General features: G+C 47.8%; 1 protein-coding gene and 1 non-coding gene across 6 annotated transcripts in view; one reads left to right on the top strand and one right to left on the bottom strand.

Annotated features, from left to right (window-relative positions):
• The window catches only part of GATAD2A (GATA zinc finger domain containing 2A), a 105310-nt gene that overhangs the window by 59530 nt on the left and 31964 nt on the right, over positions 1-13816 (top strand). For 4 of the 5 annotated variants that reach the window (XM_053668091.1, XM_037152613.2, XM_037152612.2 and 1 more), the window contains one exon: positions 10295-10560. In XM_053668091.1, the coding sequence (XP_053524066.1) occupies positions 10295-10560 (266 nt within the window). The remainder of the gene's footprint in view (positions 1-10294; positions 10561-13816) is intronic. The other variant, XM_037152615.2, reaches the window with a different exon arrangement.
• LOC119054804 (U6 spliceosomal RNA) lies at positions 1317-1423 on the bottom strand. Its single transcript, XR_005083580.2, has one exon. It is a non-coding gene; the product is annotated as a U6 spliceosomal RNA (small nuclear RNA).

Raw genomic sequence — 13816 nt, 5'->3', positions numbered from 1 at the left:
TAACTATGTGTGTTTGTGTGTGTGGTGCAAGATTGCTTGGTGTTTACCTAGCCTGGTGTGTTGCATCTTTGGGGAGCAAGGAGGTGTCTATTGGTCACCCAGTATCCTTTATATGTCCTCTGTTGATAGGGTGTCCATTGAGTGAGGTCACACGCTCTCAAGTCTTAAGTGCCATGTTTCTTGTCCCTTTCCCTCTCTGTTCACTGCCTTTGGCTCCCTGCAACCCAGAGTCCTTGGAACTGTGGCTGTTGGAAGTGGACCGTGAGATTGCCCATCTCATGTAAGCCTTTGGAAAAGCAGCTGAGCCCCTTCAGTAGGACAGCAGAATTTCTTGGTTACCTGTCTCATTTTTGTAAAGTGGCTGTCCATCTGGAGGGCTGTGTTGGCTTCTCTTCACAGGCAGAAGATTCAGAAAACCTGCTTCAAATCCCCAGGTCCAAGGAACCCCAGTGTAAGACCACTAGAATGCCACCACGTTGGGGGTGAAGTGCCCATGAGCCAGGCCCAGTGTTAACATAAATGTTAGCAGAATTGAAGGACTGAGGTGCTGACTAGGTGCAGGCTGAGCCCCAGGTAAGTTCTCAAGACTCCTGCTATCTCCAGGCTGGGCTGTGGAGCTGCAGTCATAGGCAGAATGTACTGGGTGCAAATTGTGATTATTTAGAGATAGGCAAAGGGTGCCATGGCTATGGTGATGCTTCCCTCTGCCCTAGAGTGGGACATTTGGAGACAGTTTGGTGTGGGTTTGCATCTAGATGGTTCTCTCCTTCACACCAGGTAAAGCACGCTTCTTAGGTTTTCCCTGCCAAAGGGGAGTTCTGGTTACCTGTGGTCTTTCAGGGCATCCCCATGGGCTCCCAGGTCTCCACTGAGTCTGCCCCACTGTGCTTGATCCACACTTTCCATCCATGCTCAAAGTCCCCTCCATCAGAGAGACTTCTCCTTCCTTCACCCTCCACCCCCCTTTCACCATTAGTTTCTCAGCCCCTGTGCTTCCCCTTAGAGCTTTGGTCCGATATTTAGGCACATGTGCTTAGGAACTGCTTGTTTTTGTAACTGGGTTAAAGTTTCATCCGCCACAGTAATTGAGTTTATAGCATGTAATTTTCTTTTGTGAGGGACCTATTTGTATTGAGAGTGTGTAGGGCTTTTAGGGTGGTATAAAATTGACCTGTAGTGAGACAAGCTGACCCTGCAATAAGCTGTGTATACTAGGCACTTTTTTTTTTTTACTGTTATATGCATTCTTTTTTTTTTAATATTAAATTTTATTTAGTTACTTTTCAAGTACATTTTTTTTTTATCTATTTCTCCAAAAAAATGTGGAACGCTTCACGAATTTGCGTGTCATCCTTGCGCAGGGGCCATGCTAATCTTCTCTGTATCGTTCCAATTTTAGTATATGTGCTGCCGAAGCGAGCACGGCACTTTTTGAAACTAAATTTATTTTGATTTGTTAAAAGGATTAACCATGAGTATTGGACTCAGATTGAATTTACATGTTCAAGTCCTTTTTTTAAACCTGTTTTCCTCTGTAGTTCAGCTCTAATGCTTGTTTTGGAAAAGCACATTTATTCCAACACTATTGATATATTAGGGCACAGTTGGAGAATAACACACACATTGTGTTTGGTTATATGTGATTTTGTCCAGGAGAAATGCTAGGTTATCTAAATGCTGGTGACCTATTTTGATAAATAAAGTTTGACTGGGAGACAGCTATGCCCCTTTGAGGACATGCTGTTACAGAAGTAGAACTGAGTAATCGGGACAGACACAATGGCCCACAGAGCTGAAAATACTGTATTTACTGTGTCCCTTTAAGAAAAAGTTTACTCACTCCTATACCAGGTGAATCCAGAAAGACCGTTCCCAGTCAGAAGAGCACCTGCTGGTACACAGAATCAAAATGCACATACCTAAGATGCACCAACCCTTCCTGGGTCACACCCATCCCCTTCTGGAGTCAGGTAGCCTCCTGCCAACTTGTCGAAGTAACTCAGAAACTGTAGCTGCCCACAGTCACACACACTTAGGTCTTTCCAGGGCAGGGTTCAGGTAGCATTTGTGTACTTTTTGGGTTGTTTAACATGCTGCCATTTTAAAATTGGGTTCCTGTCCTGCGTGTGTGTGTGTGTGTGTGTGTGCGCGCGCGCGCTTGTGTGAGTGATGCTGGAATGCTATGCACGTAACTGCATTGTTCCCATAAGCCCTATGTTTCTGTTGCACGATGCTCCAGCAGAACTTACCGTACTTTGAATGCAAATAGCAAATGAGGTATGGTCTCACTCTGACATTCTATAAGGCTGTAATTGCTTAATATTTTATCTGGACTCTGGTGAGAGGTGAGGCCCACTCCCCCATGTGAGGAGCTCTTAGTGTCCTTTGGAAACCTTGAGTCTTGCTCTGGGTGGTCGATGGGGTGTTTTGATGGACATTGCGTGGGGGGCATGGCCTTTAGTACCCAGCACTATCCCACTCACTTGCTTTATGACCTCCACCTGTCTCAGTTTCCCTACCTGTAAAACAAGGGCTGGTGCTCTGACTTGTGTGGCTCAGTTGGTTGCGTGTCATCCTGCAAAGCTAAAGGTTGCTGATTCAGTTCCCAGTTAGGGCACATGCCTGGGTTGTTGGTTTGGTCCTTCTTCAGGGCATATATGAGAGGCAACCGATGGATGTTTCTCTCTGTCTCTTTCTCCCTCCCTTCCCCTGTCTCTAAGATATAAAAATCTTCAAAAAAAAAAAAAAAAAGGAGGGGGCTGTGGTAGTAGTACTCACCTTGCAAGTGGTCCTGAGACATATCTGAGGTGATCCCTTTTGGGTAAACAACGTAAGAATAGTCTACATTTCTGTTAACAACACAGGAGCAACTTGGGTCAAGGTATGAGAATCCCAGTATTGAAAGGGGGCCTGAAGTATCTGATCCAGGCACCCCTCTTCCCAAACTTCTCTCTGTAAAATCTTCATTTGTTCATTCATCAGATGTTTGCTGTGCACCTATTGTGTGGCCAGCACTTTTCGTGGACTAGGGACATACCAAGAACTGGTATGCTGTTCACCCTGCTGCCTGGTACCTGGTGGGTGGTAATAACACTTGAATACCAGGGGCTTGTATCTTCCCACGAAGGACAAATCTTAATTCTCTCAGGCGTGGCAGCTGCTGCAGGAATTTGAGGATGGCTGTTTGATCTTCCTCACTGGCATGTGCATCATTTTAGTCCCACCACGTGATTGTCACTCTAGATGAAAACAAACCATTTAAACATAATTAACAAAAGGTCTTTAGACCGTATAGTGGAATGGTTCACAGTGCACAGACTGCTTGTGAGAGTGCCAGATAGAGGAGTGTGGACCTGGGTTCCAGCCCCAGATCCTTAGCTCACGTAAACTTGGATTTCCCCACCTCATGGAGTGGCATACCCATCCCCTTGTCAACATTCAGAAGCTCTAGGTGAGTGGTAGCTGTTACCCCCCAGTGTGTGGGTATGCCCCTCCCCTGGACTGCTGCAGGGGGGAGTCTCCCCAGGGTCTTCTCAGTCTGTGTTTTCGAAGTCTCATGCAGCTTCTGGCCAGGTATCTGGGCCCAGGGCCCTCCTGATGGTGTAAAAGAAAGAAAATGCCTGTGTTTCTGGAGTGTTTTTTAAGTTTCCAGAGTGCTAAGGGTTAAGATCCCAGCTTCAGTCAGTGAATATAGAGAGACTTAGTTCTCCTTTTGAGCAAACCTTTAGCACAGGACTTGCTGTGGCTCCTTCCTTGTTCTGCATAAGATGGTTCCTACTCAGCAGCTTGTCGTCCCATGTTCCCCTGTCTGGACCATCTCTCCATATTCCTGTGCCTACCTCCGCCTCATTCTGTGGGGCTCCATCTGAGTATACTTGCCTTACAGTCAGAGTGCAGGAGTTTTTAATGAAAGTACATGACTTACTTGCTTTGTTTGCCCTGTAGGGCAACCCCAGGAATCACTTCATGAGACTGATTTACAGAAATGCAGGTTTAACTCAATAGCAAGTACTAAAGCCATACTGTGTGCTTCCCAGTGAAAAGATAAATGGTAACCCTGGCCAGTGTGGCTCAGTTGGTTGGAGCATCATCCCATGGACTGAGGGGTCATGAGTTCTGTCTCTGGCCTGCACACGTGCCCAGGTTGCAGGTTTGGTCCCTGGTTGGGGTGCACAGGAGAAGGTGGCCAATTGATGCCACCCACCCTCTTCTCTCCATAAAAACAATGAAAAAAATGTCCTCAAGTGAGGATAAAAAAAGAAAAAGAAAAAAGATGAGTGGCTAAAAGAAGTTTCTGCTATGAAAGAGTTTTAGCATTCAGCCGGGAGGAGAGACAAAGCCATTGAGTTGTGTGGGGTTGCTGCTGTTGGCAGCCCTGGTGAGGGACTGTGTGGAACATGGGCCCTGTCAGAGTGAGCCCACACTAATGCTGTGTCTTGGTGGCCCCTCCCAACAGTTAGTGGCCCAGGTAGAACGTGTGGGTGTGGATGAGCCAGGGGGTTGGGTACACTCCTTAGAGCCCTGGAGTCATTGTGGTGACAGAGAAGGTGGGCTTTTAAGCTGCGTAGACATTGGCCAGTAATAAGTGGGAAATAAGAGGGAACAGCGGTGTTCTCTCTCAGCCCACTGAGGTTCTGTATTCTTCTAGCGTTCTTGGTTCCACCTGTTGAAGGAGCCAACCAGTTGCCCTCCGTGCATCTTACATGCCCTCTTGGCCAAGGGCCATGGAGGGCGGCACCTCCCTCCCTGCAGGGACTTCTCTTGCCTGCCCCCCTAACACTTACCATTTCAATTCTCAGCCTCTGAAGGTAACTATTATTTTATATAGCTTTTTTAAATCTTCATTTTCTTTTAATATAAGACTGATACATAGTTACTGTTCAAAGAAATAATTTAATACAGAAAGTGAACGTTTCTTAATTATAATCCACTCTTCAGGGGTGAGTGCTGTGGATTTTAGCCCCATTTCTTTCAGTTTCAATTTTGGGCAACTTGCAAATTTTTTTTCCTGCTGATACAAGCACTTTTAAACCTTGTGAATGGTATTACACAGTACAACTTAATTTTCTCATTCAGGTTATTTCTAACATCACTTTGTATCTTTTCACATAGCATGTCTGTGAGGTATGGATGGGGAAACTAAGGCTCAGAGAATGACAAGCTCCCCCTACTAGTTGCTCCTTGTGGTCCTGGCTCTTCTCTGTTGTGTCCAGTGGCGCAGGCTGGCCGTTGGGTCATCTTGTTGTTTCCCAAGTTAAATTGCATTCTTTGTACTCCGCCTAATGATCTTTGACATTGTGAGAGCTGGTGTTTTTGGTGTGAGTTTCTTCCAGAACACAACCACCACATCTCTGCCACTGTCACTCAGAGATAGGCGTCAGGAAATGGCTCGGGCCCAGAGCAGAGTGAGATCTATTCTGGAAGGGAAGACCAAAGTGCAGCTTAGCTCTTCTCCCCTGACTTTTCTTTAGGCACCTGGGTTTGACTTAAAGATCTGGGGAGCCTGTGGAGAGTGTGCAGACACAGGGTTCAGCTTTGGAAGTTTCCTCAGGCTGCTGTCTTGGGGAGGGTGGATAGGGTTCCTGGGTCTAAGCAGGAGACAAAGGAGGCCGTGGAGAGGTGGCACAGCTCTAGTCCTGGGACCATTAGGGTGCAGAGACCCACCTGTGCTGTATGTCAAGACTGTGGAACTTGACAAGTGGTTGGTGAGACTGACGTGTAGATCCTGTCATAATCCAACCCAGCATTGGTTGCTTCATAGACTCTTTTTCCTTCCTGGCCGGAAGAGGTGTGCTGCCCCTGGTGCAGGCAGGCCTTCACCTGTCAGCAGATGCTCCTTGGCCTCTCTGTGTGGGTCTGGTAGAGAGCTCATGCTCAGTATATCCAAAGTACCTCCACTGCCAACCTTCTTACCTCAGAACAGCTTCTTTCCAGTAGTTGCTCAGGTAAAACCCGACAAAACTGAGCAGTCCTCTCTCACCTCATGTTCAGCTGTTGGAATGTTGTGGTGTCTGTATCCTCTAAAGTACCACCCAGTATCTGGTCATGTCTCCCTACTGTTCCGTCCTCTTCTGTCCTGAGCCACAAGATACAGAAGCTCCCAGTCTGTCCCCAAATCAGCCAGATCACCCTTTTTTTTAAAAAATTTCATTTATTTATCTTTAGAGGGGAAGGGAAGGAGAGAGGGAGAGAAACATCAATGTATGGTTGGTTTTCATGAGTTCCCTGCTGGGAATTGGCCTGCAACCCAGGTATGTGCCCTGACTGGGAATCGAACCGCAATTGTCTGGTTCGCAGGCCTGTGCTCAATCCACTGAGCTATAACAGCCAGGGCCAGATCATCCTTTAGGAACAAATTGTATACTCCTGTGCTCCCTCTGAGGTTAGTCCACACTCAGCACTCTCTTCCTACCTCCTCATGCTCACTGCTTTCTCTGGGCTCCGGAAAAAGCACCCTAAGTCCACTTTTCAGCATATTGGCTCTGTCACTTCTTTCAAGCACATTATTGCTGAGTCTTTCTTTCCTCATGTCTGAAAGAGGAGTACTGCTTGAGTAATTCTGCTGGTGTGTTAGTAACAGAGTAGTAGTGTAAATAGTCCATATAGTGTCTGTTGACTTTTTTTTAACTGGCCTGTGTGCCCAAGCTGAGCCACTTGCTTTCTGTTGGTCTCCCAAGTCCTGTTTAAAAATTCAGGATCCTGCTGTAGCATAATATACCCTTTGGAGTTGTTTTAAAAACAGGTTTTCCTCCTGAGGTTTTTAGACCAGTTAGATGATGGGATTTTATTAAAATCCGCTTTTGGTTGAGGCAGCTGAAATTCATATTGGATCCAAAGCCCCATGTCAGCATTCTGCCTGGAGCTCAGTGGCCCCATCATCCTGGGTTCAGTTTGTGCTGTGCCTTTCTACTTTCTAGCCTCTAGTGTGGCTGAAATCTGCCCTTCTTGGCTGAGGAAGACCAGGGCTGTACCCTGCCACCTCCCCCTGGCTCATCCAGGTTGGAGGACAGGACACATCAGAGCAGGGTTGTGTTTGGAGAGTAAGGAGGGGCTGAGGCTACCTGGGTTTCAGCCTTGTTCCCTGTGTAGCAGTCTGTGCCTCAGGTAGCCTTGGGCCTTGGTCCGTCATCTGTATAATGGTCATGCTGCTGTCTGGATCTTCCCTTCAGACAACAGCCAGCACCCAGCACCAACACAGAATCCCACCAAGAGGGGACTGCTCTCTGTGGGCCCCATATTTCCTGAATGAACAGCCATGTGGTGGAACTTCTGTGGTCACCGCTTCCCCTTCGTTTTCCTCCCCTCACTTGCCAGGAATTCTGAAGCTGATTCAAATTTGTCAGCTTGGGTAATCCAGCCTCTTTCTAAATGTACCTCCTCACTGCTTTTTGCAGAAATCAGCCATCATACTTCATTCCACCAGGCTGGTTTATCCTGAAACTTTGTCATCATTCCTGATTCTGTGCCTGTAGGGCTGTAGCCACCAGCTTTGATGTGCTGGGGGCATTAGCTCTTCCATCTAAGAGAAGGAGCAGCTACTTACCAGCATGTGCCCTCCCCAGAAGCAAGGCCCCAGGGGCCAAGGATTGGCCATAGCAAACCCCACAGGGCCTGAAGGCAGCCTGGCACCTAGCTGTGGAGGAGGCCTCATCCCCATGGTAGGTTGTGCCTTCTCTAGCTGTGCTTGTCCTTTGTGGGGTGGGGGAGGGTTTTGGGGGGATTTCATCAGGTCCCCCCAGAGTGGTCTGCTGGAGGCACAGACCAGGTCATTGATTCTGAGCCTAGGGTTGGCAGTGTTCCAGTCCCTGGGCTTCAGAGTGAGTTGTTCTGACACTGCACACATGGGACGGGCCTGTGGATTCCCAGGCTGTCTACTAGGGTGGAGGGAGTGGCCCTGTGGGTGTGAGGCTCTGCTCTGGCACCTCACAATTTGCTTGTTTTATACCAGTGATGATGAAGTGAGACTCTTTGGCACCACCTCACCAGTCTGGTCACCTGGCGCACAGTGATCTTGTGGGCTCCCCCTTATCTGTGGGCAGTTGAGAAGAAGGACTTCACACAGGTTCTGGGGTTTATGTGAGCTTCATGAATAAGACCTTAGCACTTACCCTGTAGGGGGAAGTATGGATACTCTGAGTGCAGGATTGGGGGGGGCACACCATCATGAAGTGGGGGTACATTCTCCCTGTCTACCTGGGACTCCTTATACCCCCAGTGGGCACCAGGCCAGACTGGGAACTTCTCCTTCAGGGGAAGAATTTTTCCAATCCTCAGCAAGGGGCTCTCCTTGCCTGAGATCCTGCTATCCCCTCAGTTTCCACCTAGACAGGCTTCCCCCCAGACCTGGGAGCACTTGTACCTGTTGTCCAAGGCAGCAGCAGAATTGCTTTTTTTGTCCAGGTCCCAGATGTTTGAGGAGCTCCTGTTTCAGGCTGTGCTCAAAGGAAAGGTGACCCATCCCTCCCACAATGACAGACACTCAGGGCAGTGACTTGTCTGCAGTCTCATGGGGAGACAGGATGGACAGACTCAGTGAGCAGGCTGAAGGGGGTTGTGGTCAAGGCATGTCAGAAAAAGAAACCTAGCACGTTAGGCTAAGAGGCACATGTGAGCATCCCTCGCTTCCCTGTGGGGCAGTGAAGAGATGATGGGGGTAGATGAGGGGATAGGGAGGTCTGGGGGAGAGGAGGAGTATGGGGGTTGTATGGAGGTTGCTGGGGCCAAGCACTTGGTAAAGCATAGATTACAGGTGCAGGTTGGGATGCCAAGAGGGGTTGGGGGCAGATAGAGGCCAAGCCATAACGAGTAGCCCTGCCCTTCATCTAGATGGAGCAGGAAACACTCAAGGAGGCCATGGGAAAACCTGCTCTGTTCAACTTTCTGTAGGAGCAGGTGTCAGTGTCATGCTGGTCTAACAAGTGTGTGGAAGGGCCGCTCTGCCTCCTGCGCCAGGAGCAAGAAGCAGATGTTCCCACTTTTATTCCTTTCATTCTAAGTCCACAGTAGGGCCCGTTGGGGAAGGGGGTCCTTAAGGATGTTTCGAGTGAGTCATCTCAGGAGTATGTCCTTTATATGATGACATGGCCCTTTTGTTGTCCTGTGCTGCCCCCAGCCTCACCAAAGGTGGGCTCTGGGAATGGGTATGCCCAGCCCTGTCCAGAGCAGGCCTCCTTGGGTGTTCACTGGTGAGAGAACTGAGGCACTAGGTGCCCTGCCTGTATGGACACAGACAGAGCCAGGAGGCCTCGAGTTTAGGCACACCACAGGTGTGAATTGGGATTCGTGGGGCAGTTCATATGGTGTTCTTCCCCCTGCCTGAGTGTTCGTGGATGTGGCTGCTGACTGACCTGAGAAGAGGCACTTGGGAAATTCTACTAGAGCCTGGCAGCTAAATTCCTTTCTGTCCCCTGGTGAACTCTCAGTCTTGTTTCTGGTGTTCTGACCTATTGGAACATTGAAACCCAGACATGCTTATGAAATGCCTGCAGTCTCCCTGCAGACAGACATCACTGGTTGTCCTCCCTCCTGTCTCTGTGAGGGTTAACTGCACTTCAGCTTGTTGTCTGGAACCGGTTCAGACTAGTTTTCTGGAAAGTGCTTTGTCTCTCAGACTGAATCCTGGGAAGGGTCATGTGGAGCCCAGTGATGTCATGGGATCAAAAACTGACTCAGCTGGGGTTTTTTTCTTGTCTTTAAATCAAGATATGTGTGTGCTGCAGGTACAGGGTGCTGGCACCATGGTGGGCCAGGCCTCGCCTGACTCAAGTTTTCTTCATCAGCAGTCAAAGGGTTAAATGTTACCCTCACCCTTCTGCAGTGAACAGGGAGTGGGTAGGACATACTCACTGGAGGGGAGAGGGGTCAAGGGTCAGCTCGAGTTTTTGCTGTGCAGGACTGGACCTGGGCACTGACATTGCTCCTGGGACTGCTTGGTTCCCTTTCCTGGATTTCAGACACCTCCAGGGAGTTCACAGTTTTCTTCTCTTTGCCTTGAGTCTGAAGCACCAAGAATTCGCCTTCTTTCTTATAAACAGCCACCCTCCATTGTTTCTGTCTAGGTCCCTGAGGTCTCAGCTCTCCAGGTGCTCCACCACTCCTGTCCCAGCCTTCCCCAAGGCGGTGAAGAAGTGTTCCAAAAACACTTTGTGGGTCCTGCCTGTGTTTTTTGTACCTGTCTCTGCCATTGTCACATGGCAAGGCAAATACTCCAAGCTGACACTGAGAAGTTTCTAAGAAGGTAGTAAGCAACTCCATTGTGTTGAGTTTAAATATCTTGTTTTCTTCTTCCCCAAAGTTCAGAATGACTGAGGAAGCATGCCGGACACGGAGTCAGAAACGAGCGCTTGAACAGGATCCAGCAGAGGATGATGTGGAGAGCAAGAAAATAAAAATGGAGAGAGGATCGTTGGCTTCAGATTTAAATACTGATGGAGACATGGGAGTGACACCTGAGCCAGGAGGCCCAGTCCAAGGATTGCTGAGGGGGACTGAGGCAACGGCCATGGGCCGAGGTGAAGAACAGGCAGGTGACGGGCCTGTGGACATGCGCACCTCACACAGGTGAGTGGGAGGGGACAAGAACCAGGATAGGCCCAGGTGTGAGGAAGTGGGCTCAAGGCTGCACCTCCCCATTTCCACCCCTGACCTGTGGAAAGCAGGTTTTGGTGGTTATTGTGTAAGCGTCTGTGGACCCCAGCCCCGGCATCATTGTGCCATCTGGCTGAGGGACCTTCTTTCTGTGGCCTAGACATCAGTGGAACAGAGTGCGAATTTCATAGGAGGGGGAGTAATATCCTCTTTCTGCTATTTTGCTATCCAACTCAGTACTTTTGGTTTGCAGAAAAACTTGAGTTTTTTTTTTTTTAATTTTTAAAAATTTTATTGATTATTCCTTTACAGTTGTTCTATTTCCCCCCTTCAATCCCCTCCACCCCCTCCCCCATCATTCCCCCTTTAGTTTATGACCATGTGTCTCAAGTTCTTTAGATTCTATATTTCCCATACTATTCTTGCCCTCCCCCATCTATTTTCTACCTACCATCTATGCTACTTATTTTCTGTACCTTCTCCCTCCTTCTCCTCCTCCCACTCCCCTGTTGCTAACCCTCCATGAGATCTTCATTTCTATGGTTCCACACCTGATCTAGCTGTCCTCTTAGTTTGCTTTTGTTTTAGGTGTGGTTGTTAATAACTGTGAGTTTGCTGTCCTTTCACTGTTCATCTTTTTTATCTTCTTTTTCTTAGATAAGTTTCTTTAACATTTCATAGAATAAGGGCTTGGTGATGATGAACTCCTTGAATTTGATCTTATCTGAGAAGCACTTTATCTGCCCTTCCATTCTAAATGAAAGCTTTGCTGGATAGAGCAATCTTGGATGTAGGTCTTTGGATTTCATGATTTGGAATACTTCTTTCCAGCCCCTTCTTGCCTGTAAGGTCTCTTGAGAAATCCAGTGACAGTCTGATGGGAACTCCTTTGTAGGTGACTGTCCCCTTATCTCTTGCTGCTTCTAGGATTCTCTCCTTCATTTTAATCTTGGCTAATGTAATCATGATGTGCCTTGGTGTGTTCCTTCTTGGGTCCAACCTCTTTGGGGCTCTCTGAGCTTCCTGGATTTCCTGGAAGTCTATTTCCTTTGCCAGATTGAGGAAGTTCTCCTTAATTATTTGTTCAAATAATTGAACAAATAATTTATTGTTCTTCCTCTTCCCCTTCTGGTACCCCTATAATTCAGATGTTGGAATGTTTAAAGATGCCCTGGAGGTTCCTAAGCCTCTCCTCATTTTTTTGAATTCTTGTTTCTTCATCCTTTTCTGTTTGGTCATTTTTTCTTCCTTCTGGTCCACTCCCTTGATTTGAGTCCCAGTTTCTTTTCCATCACTATTGGTTTCCTGTGCATTTTCCTTCATTTCAATTAGTTTAGCCTTCATATGTTCCTCTAATTTGTGACTAAAATCAACCAGTTCTGTGAGCATCCTGATCACCAGTGTTTTGAACTGTGCATCTGAAAGTTTGGCTATTTCTCGGTCACTTAGAGTTATTGGCTCTGGGGCTTTGAGTTCTTCTTGAGCCATGTTTTGGTCTCTTCGTGCCCTTTAAGTATGAGGAGTGGAACCTTAGTTGTTTACCAGGGCGGGGCCACCCAAGTTGCTGGGTTGTGACACAGTATGTGGGGGCGGGGTCAGAGAGGGGCAATGGCGGTCTCCTCTGCTGCTTCCTGCTGCTGGGGCCTGCGCGTCTCTGTCTCAATGCTCACTTCTTCACTGGTTTATCTGCGAGTGAATGTGTGACCGTGGTCAGCCAGCTGCCTTGTGCCCTCACTGGGTCTGCCCGTCACAACCCCACGCCTGGGATCTGCCAACTGCTGCATGAGCCTAGGTTGGTCCTAGGCATGAGCCTAGGTTGGTCCGGCCGAGTTTTCCTGCACAACCTTGCTTTGCAAGTCGCTGGCTCCACCCCTCTTACCATTGTGGCTGAAGGGTTGTTGTTGTCGGGCTTCTGTATAGTTCAGTTTTGGCTATGTTTTTTGTTACTAAAAGTTTGTTGTCTTTAAACTTGGTTGTGCTAGAAGGTGCAGTGTTTCCACCTACGCCTCCATCTTGGCAGAAGTCCCTTGAGTTTTTCATTTGGTTATGCCTTCCTGCTTTTGAGATCTTGGGCTCAGTAAGCTAGGGATGCTGTGACCTACGTGGTCACAGCCAGGAGCCTAGCCCGGGGTACATCTCACACATGCCACCACTCCTCATAGACAGCTAGCTCATCTTGGATGAGGGGCCACACTGAGGAGAGGTCTTTTGTGGTGTGCTCTGTTGGTTTCTCCTTAGTTGATACTGATTACTTCAAGAGTAACTTTACTGTTCCGGCTGGTGTGGCTTGGTTAGTTAGAGCATCATCCCATAACACTGAAATGTGGGTTTGATCCTTGGCTATGGCGCATACTGGAGGCAACCAATGTATGTTTCTTCCCTCCCCCCCTTGCTCTAAAAAAAACAAACAAAGAATGTTCTCAGGTGATGATTTTTTAAAAATAATAAATTTCCTGATTTTCCACTTTTGTGAAGCTTTTAAAGAAAAAGTTTGGGCTGGGGAGAGTTTTTCCTTCCCTCTTCTTTTGAAAAAGTTTGAATGAAATACAATTCAATGTTCTGTCCTATTTCTTCCCTCAGAACTTTTTCTCCCTGTAGAGAGAAATTCAGCCTTAGTTTTACTCCTGCTTCTGCTGTCACCCCCAGAGCTCTGGTAAAAGCAGTTTTCTCCAGAATGTTCACACCCAGAGTCTCATGACATTTCACCTTGGGCATGTGAGTTTGGCCGTGGCTTCCCAGCCAATCTCACATCCCCTCTGTGTGGTCTATCCTTTGTCTCCCTTGCTGCCTCCCTTTCAGATTCGCTTTCCCTCTCTTTGCCCAGGTGGGGGTGGAGGTTAAGAGGTAGCAGACATGAGGAAACTTGGGGGCCCTTCCTTTCTTGTGAGTGTTAGCTGATCCCCCCAAAAGGGGTCTCAGCCTGCAGTCTTTGTGTTAAATCCATTTTGGAACTGTTTGTTGGCATCCTCATTGTTGAAAGTCTTACCTTCTTGAGATGAGTGGGAAAATCCAAAACCCTACTGGAAAAGCATCTTAGCCTGGGGGTATGGGTATGCTTTATGTTTCTGCTACCCAGAAAAGCCTTTTCTGTCTGGTTCTGTTTTCTTTAGCCCCTGTTCTAAAGCCAGAGGCCTCTTCAGAAGTTCTGAAAATAAAATTGTAACTTCTTTCTCTCTCTCTGATTTCACCCTCAGCGATGTCTCAGATTGTGAGGATAAGGAGGAACTTG

This window comes from Artibeus jamaicensis, unplaced genomic scaffold (genome assembly GCF_021234435.1).
Source record: "Artibeus jamaicensis isolate MK-2021 breed Jamaican fruit bat unplaced genomic scaffold, CSHL_Jam_final contig_477, whole genome shotgun sequence".
Lineage (NCBI taxonomy): Eukaryota > Metazoa > Chordata > Mammalia > Chiroptera > Phyllostomidae > Artibeus > Artibeus jamaicensis.
The sequence above is the reverse complement of the archived record's forward strand: the minus strand, read 5'-3'. Positions and strand labels throughout refer to the sequence as shown.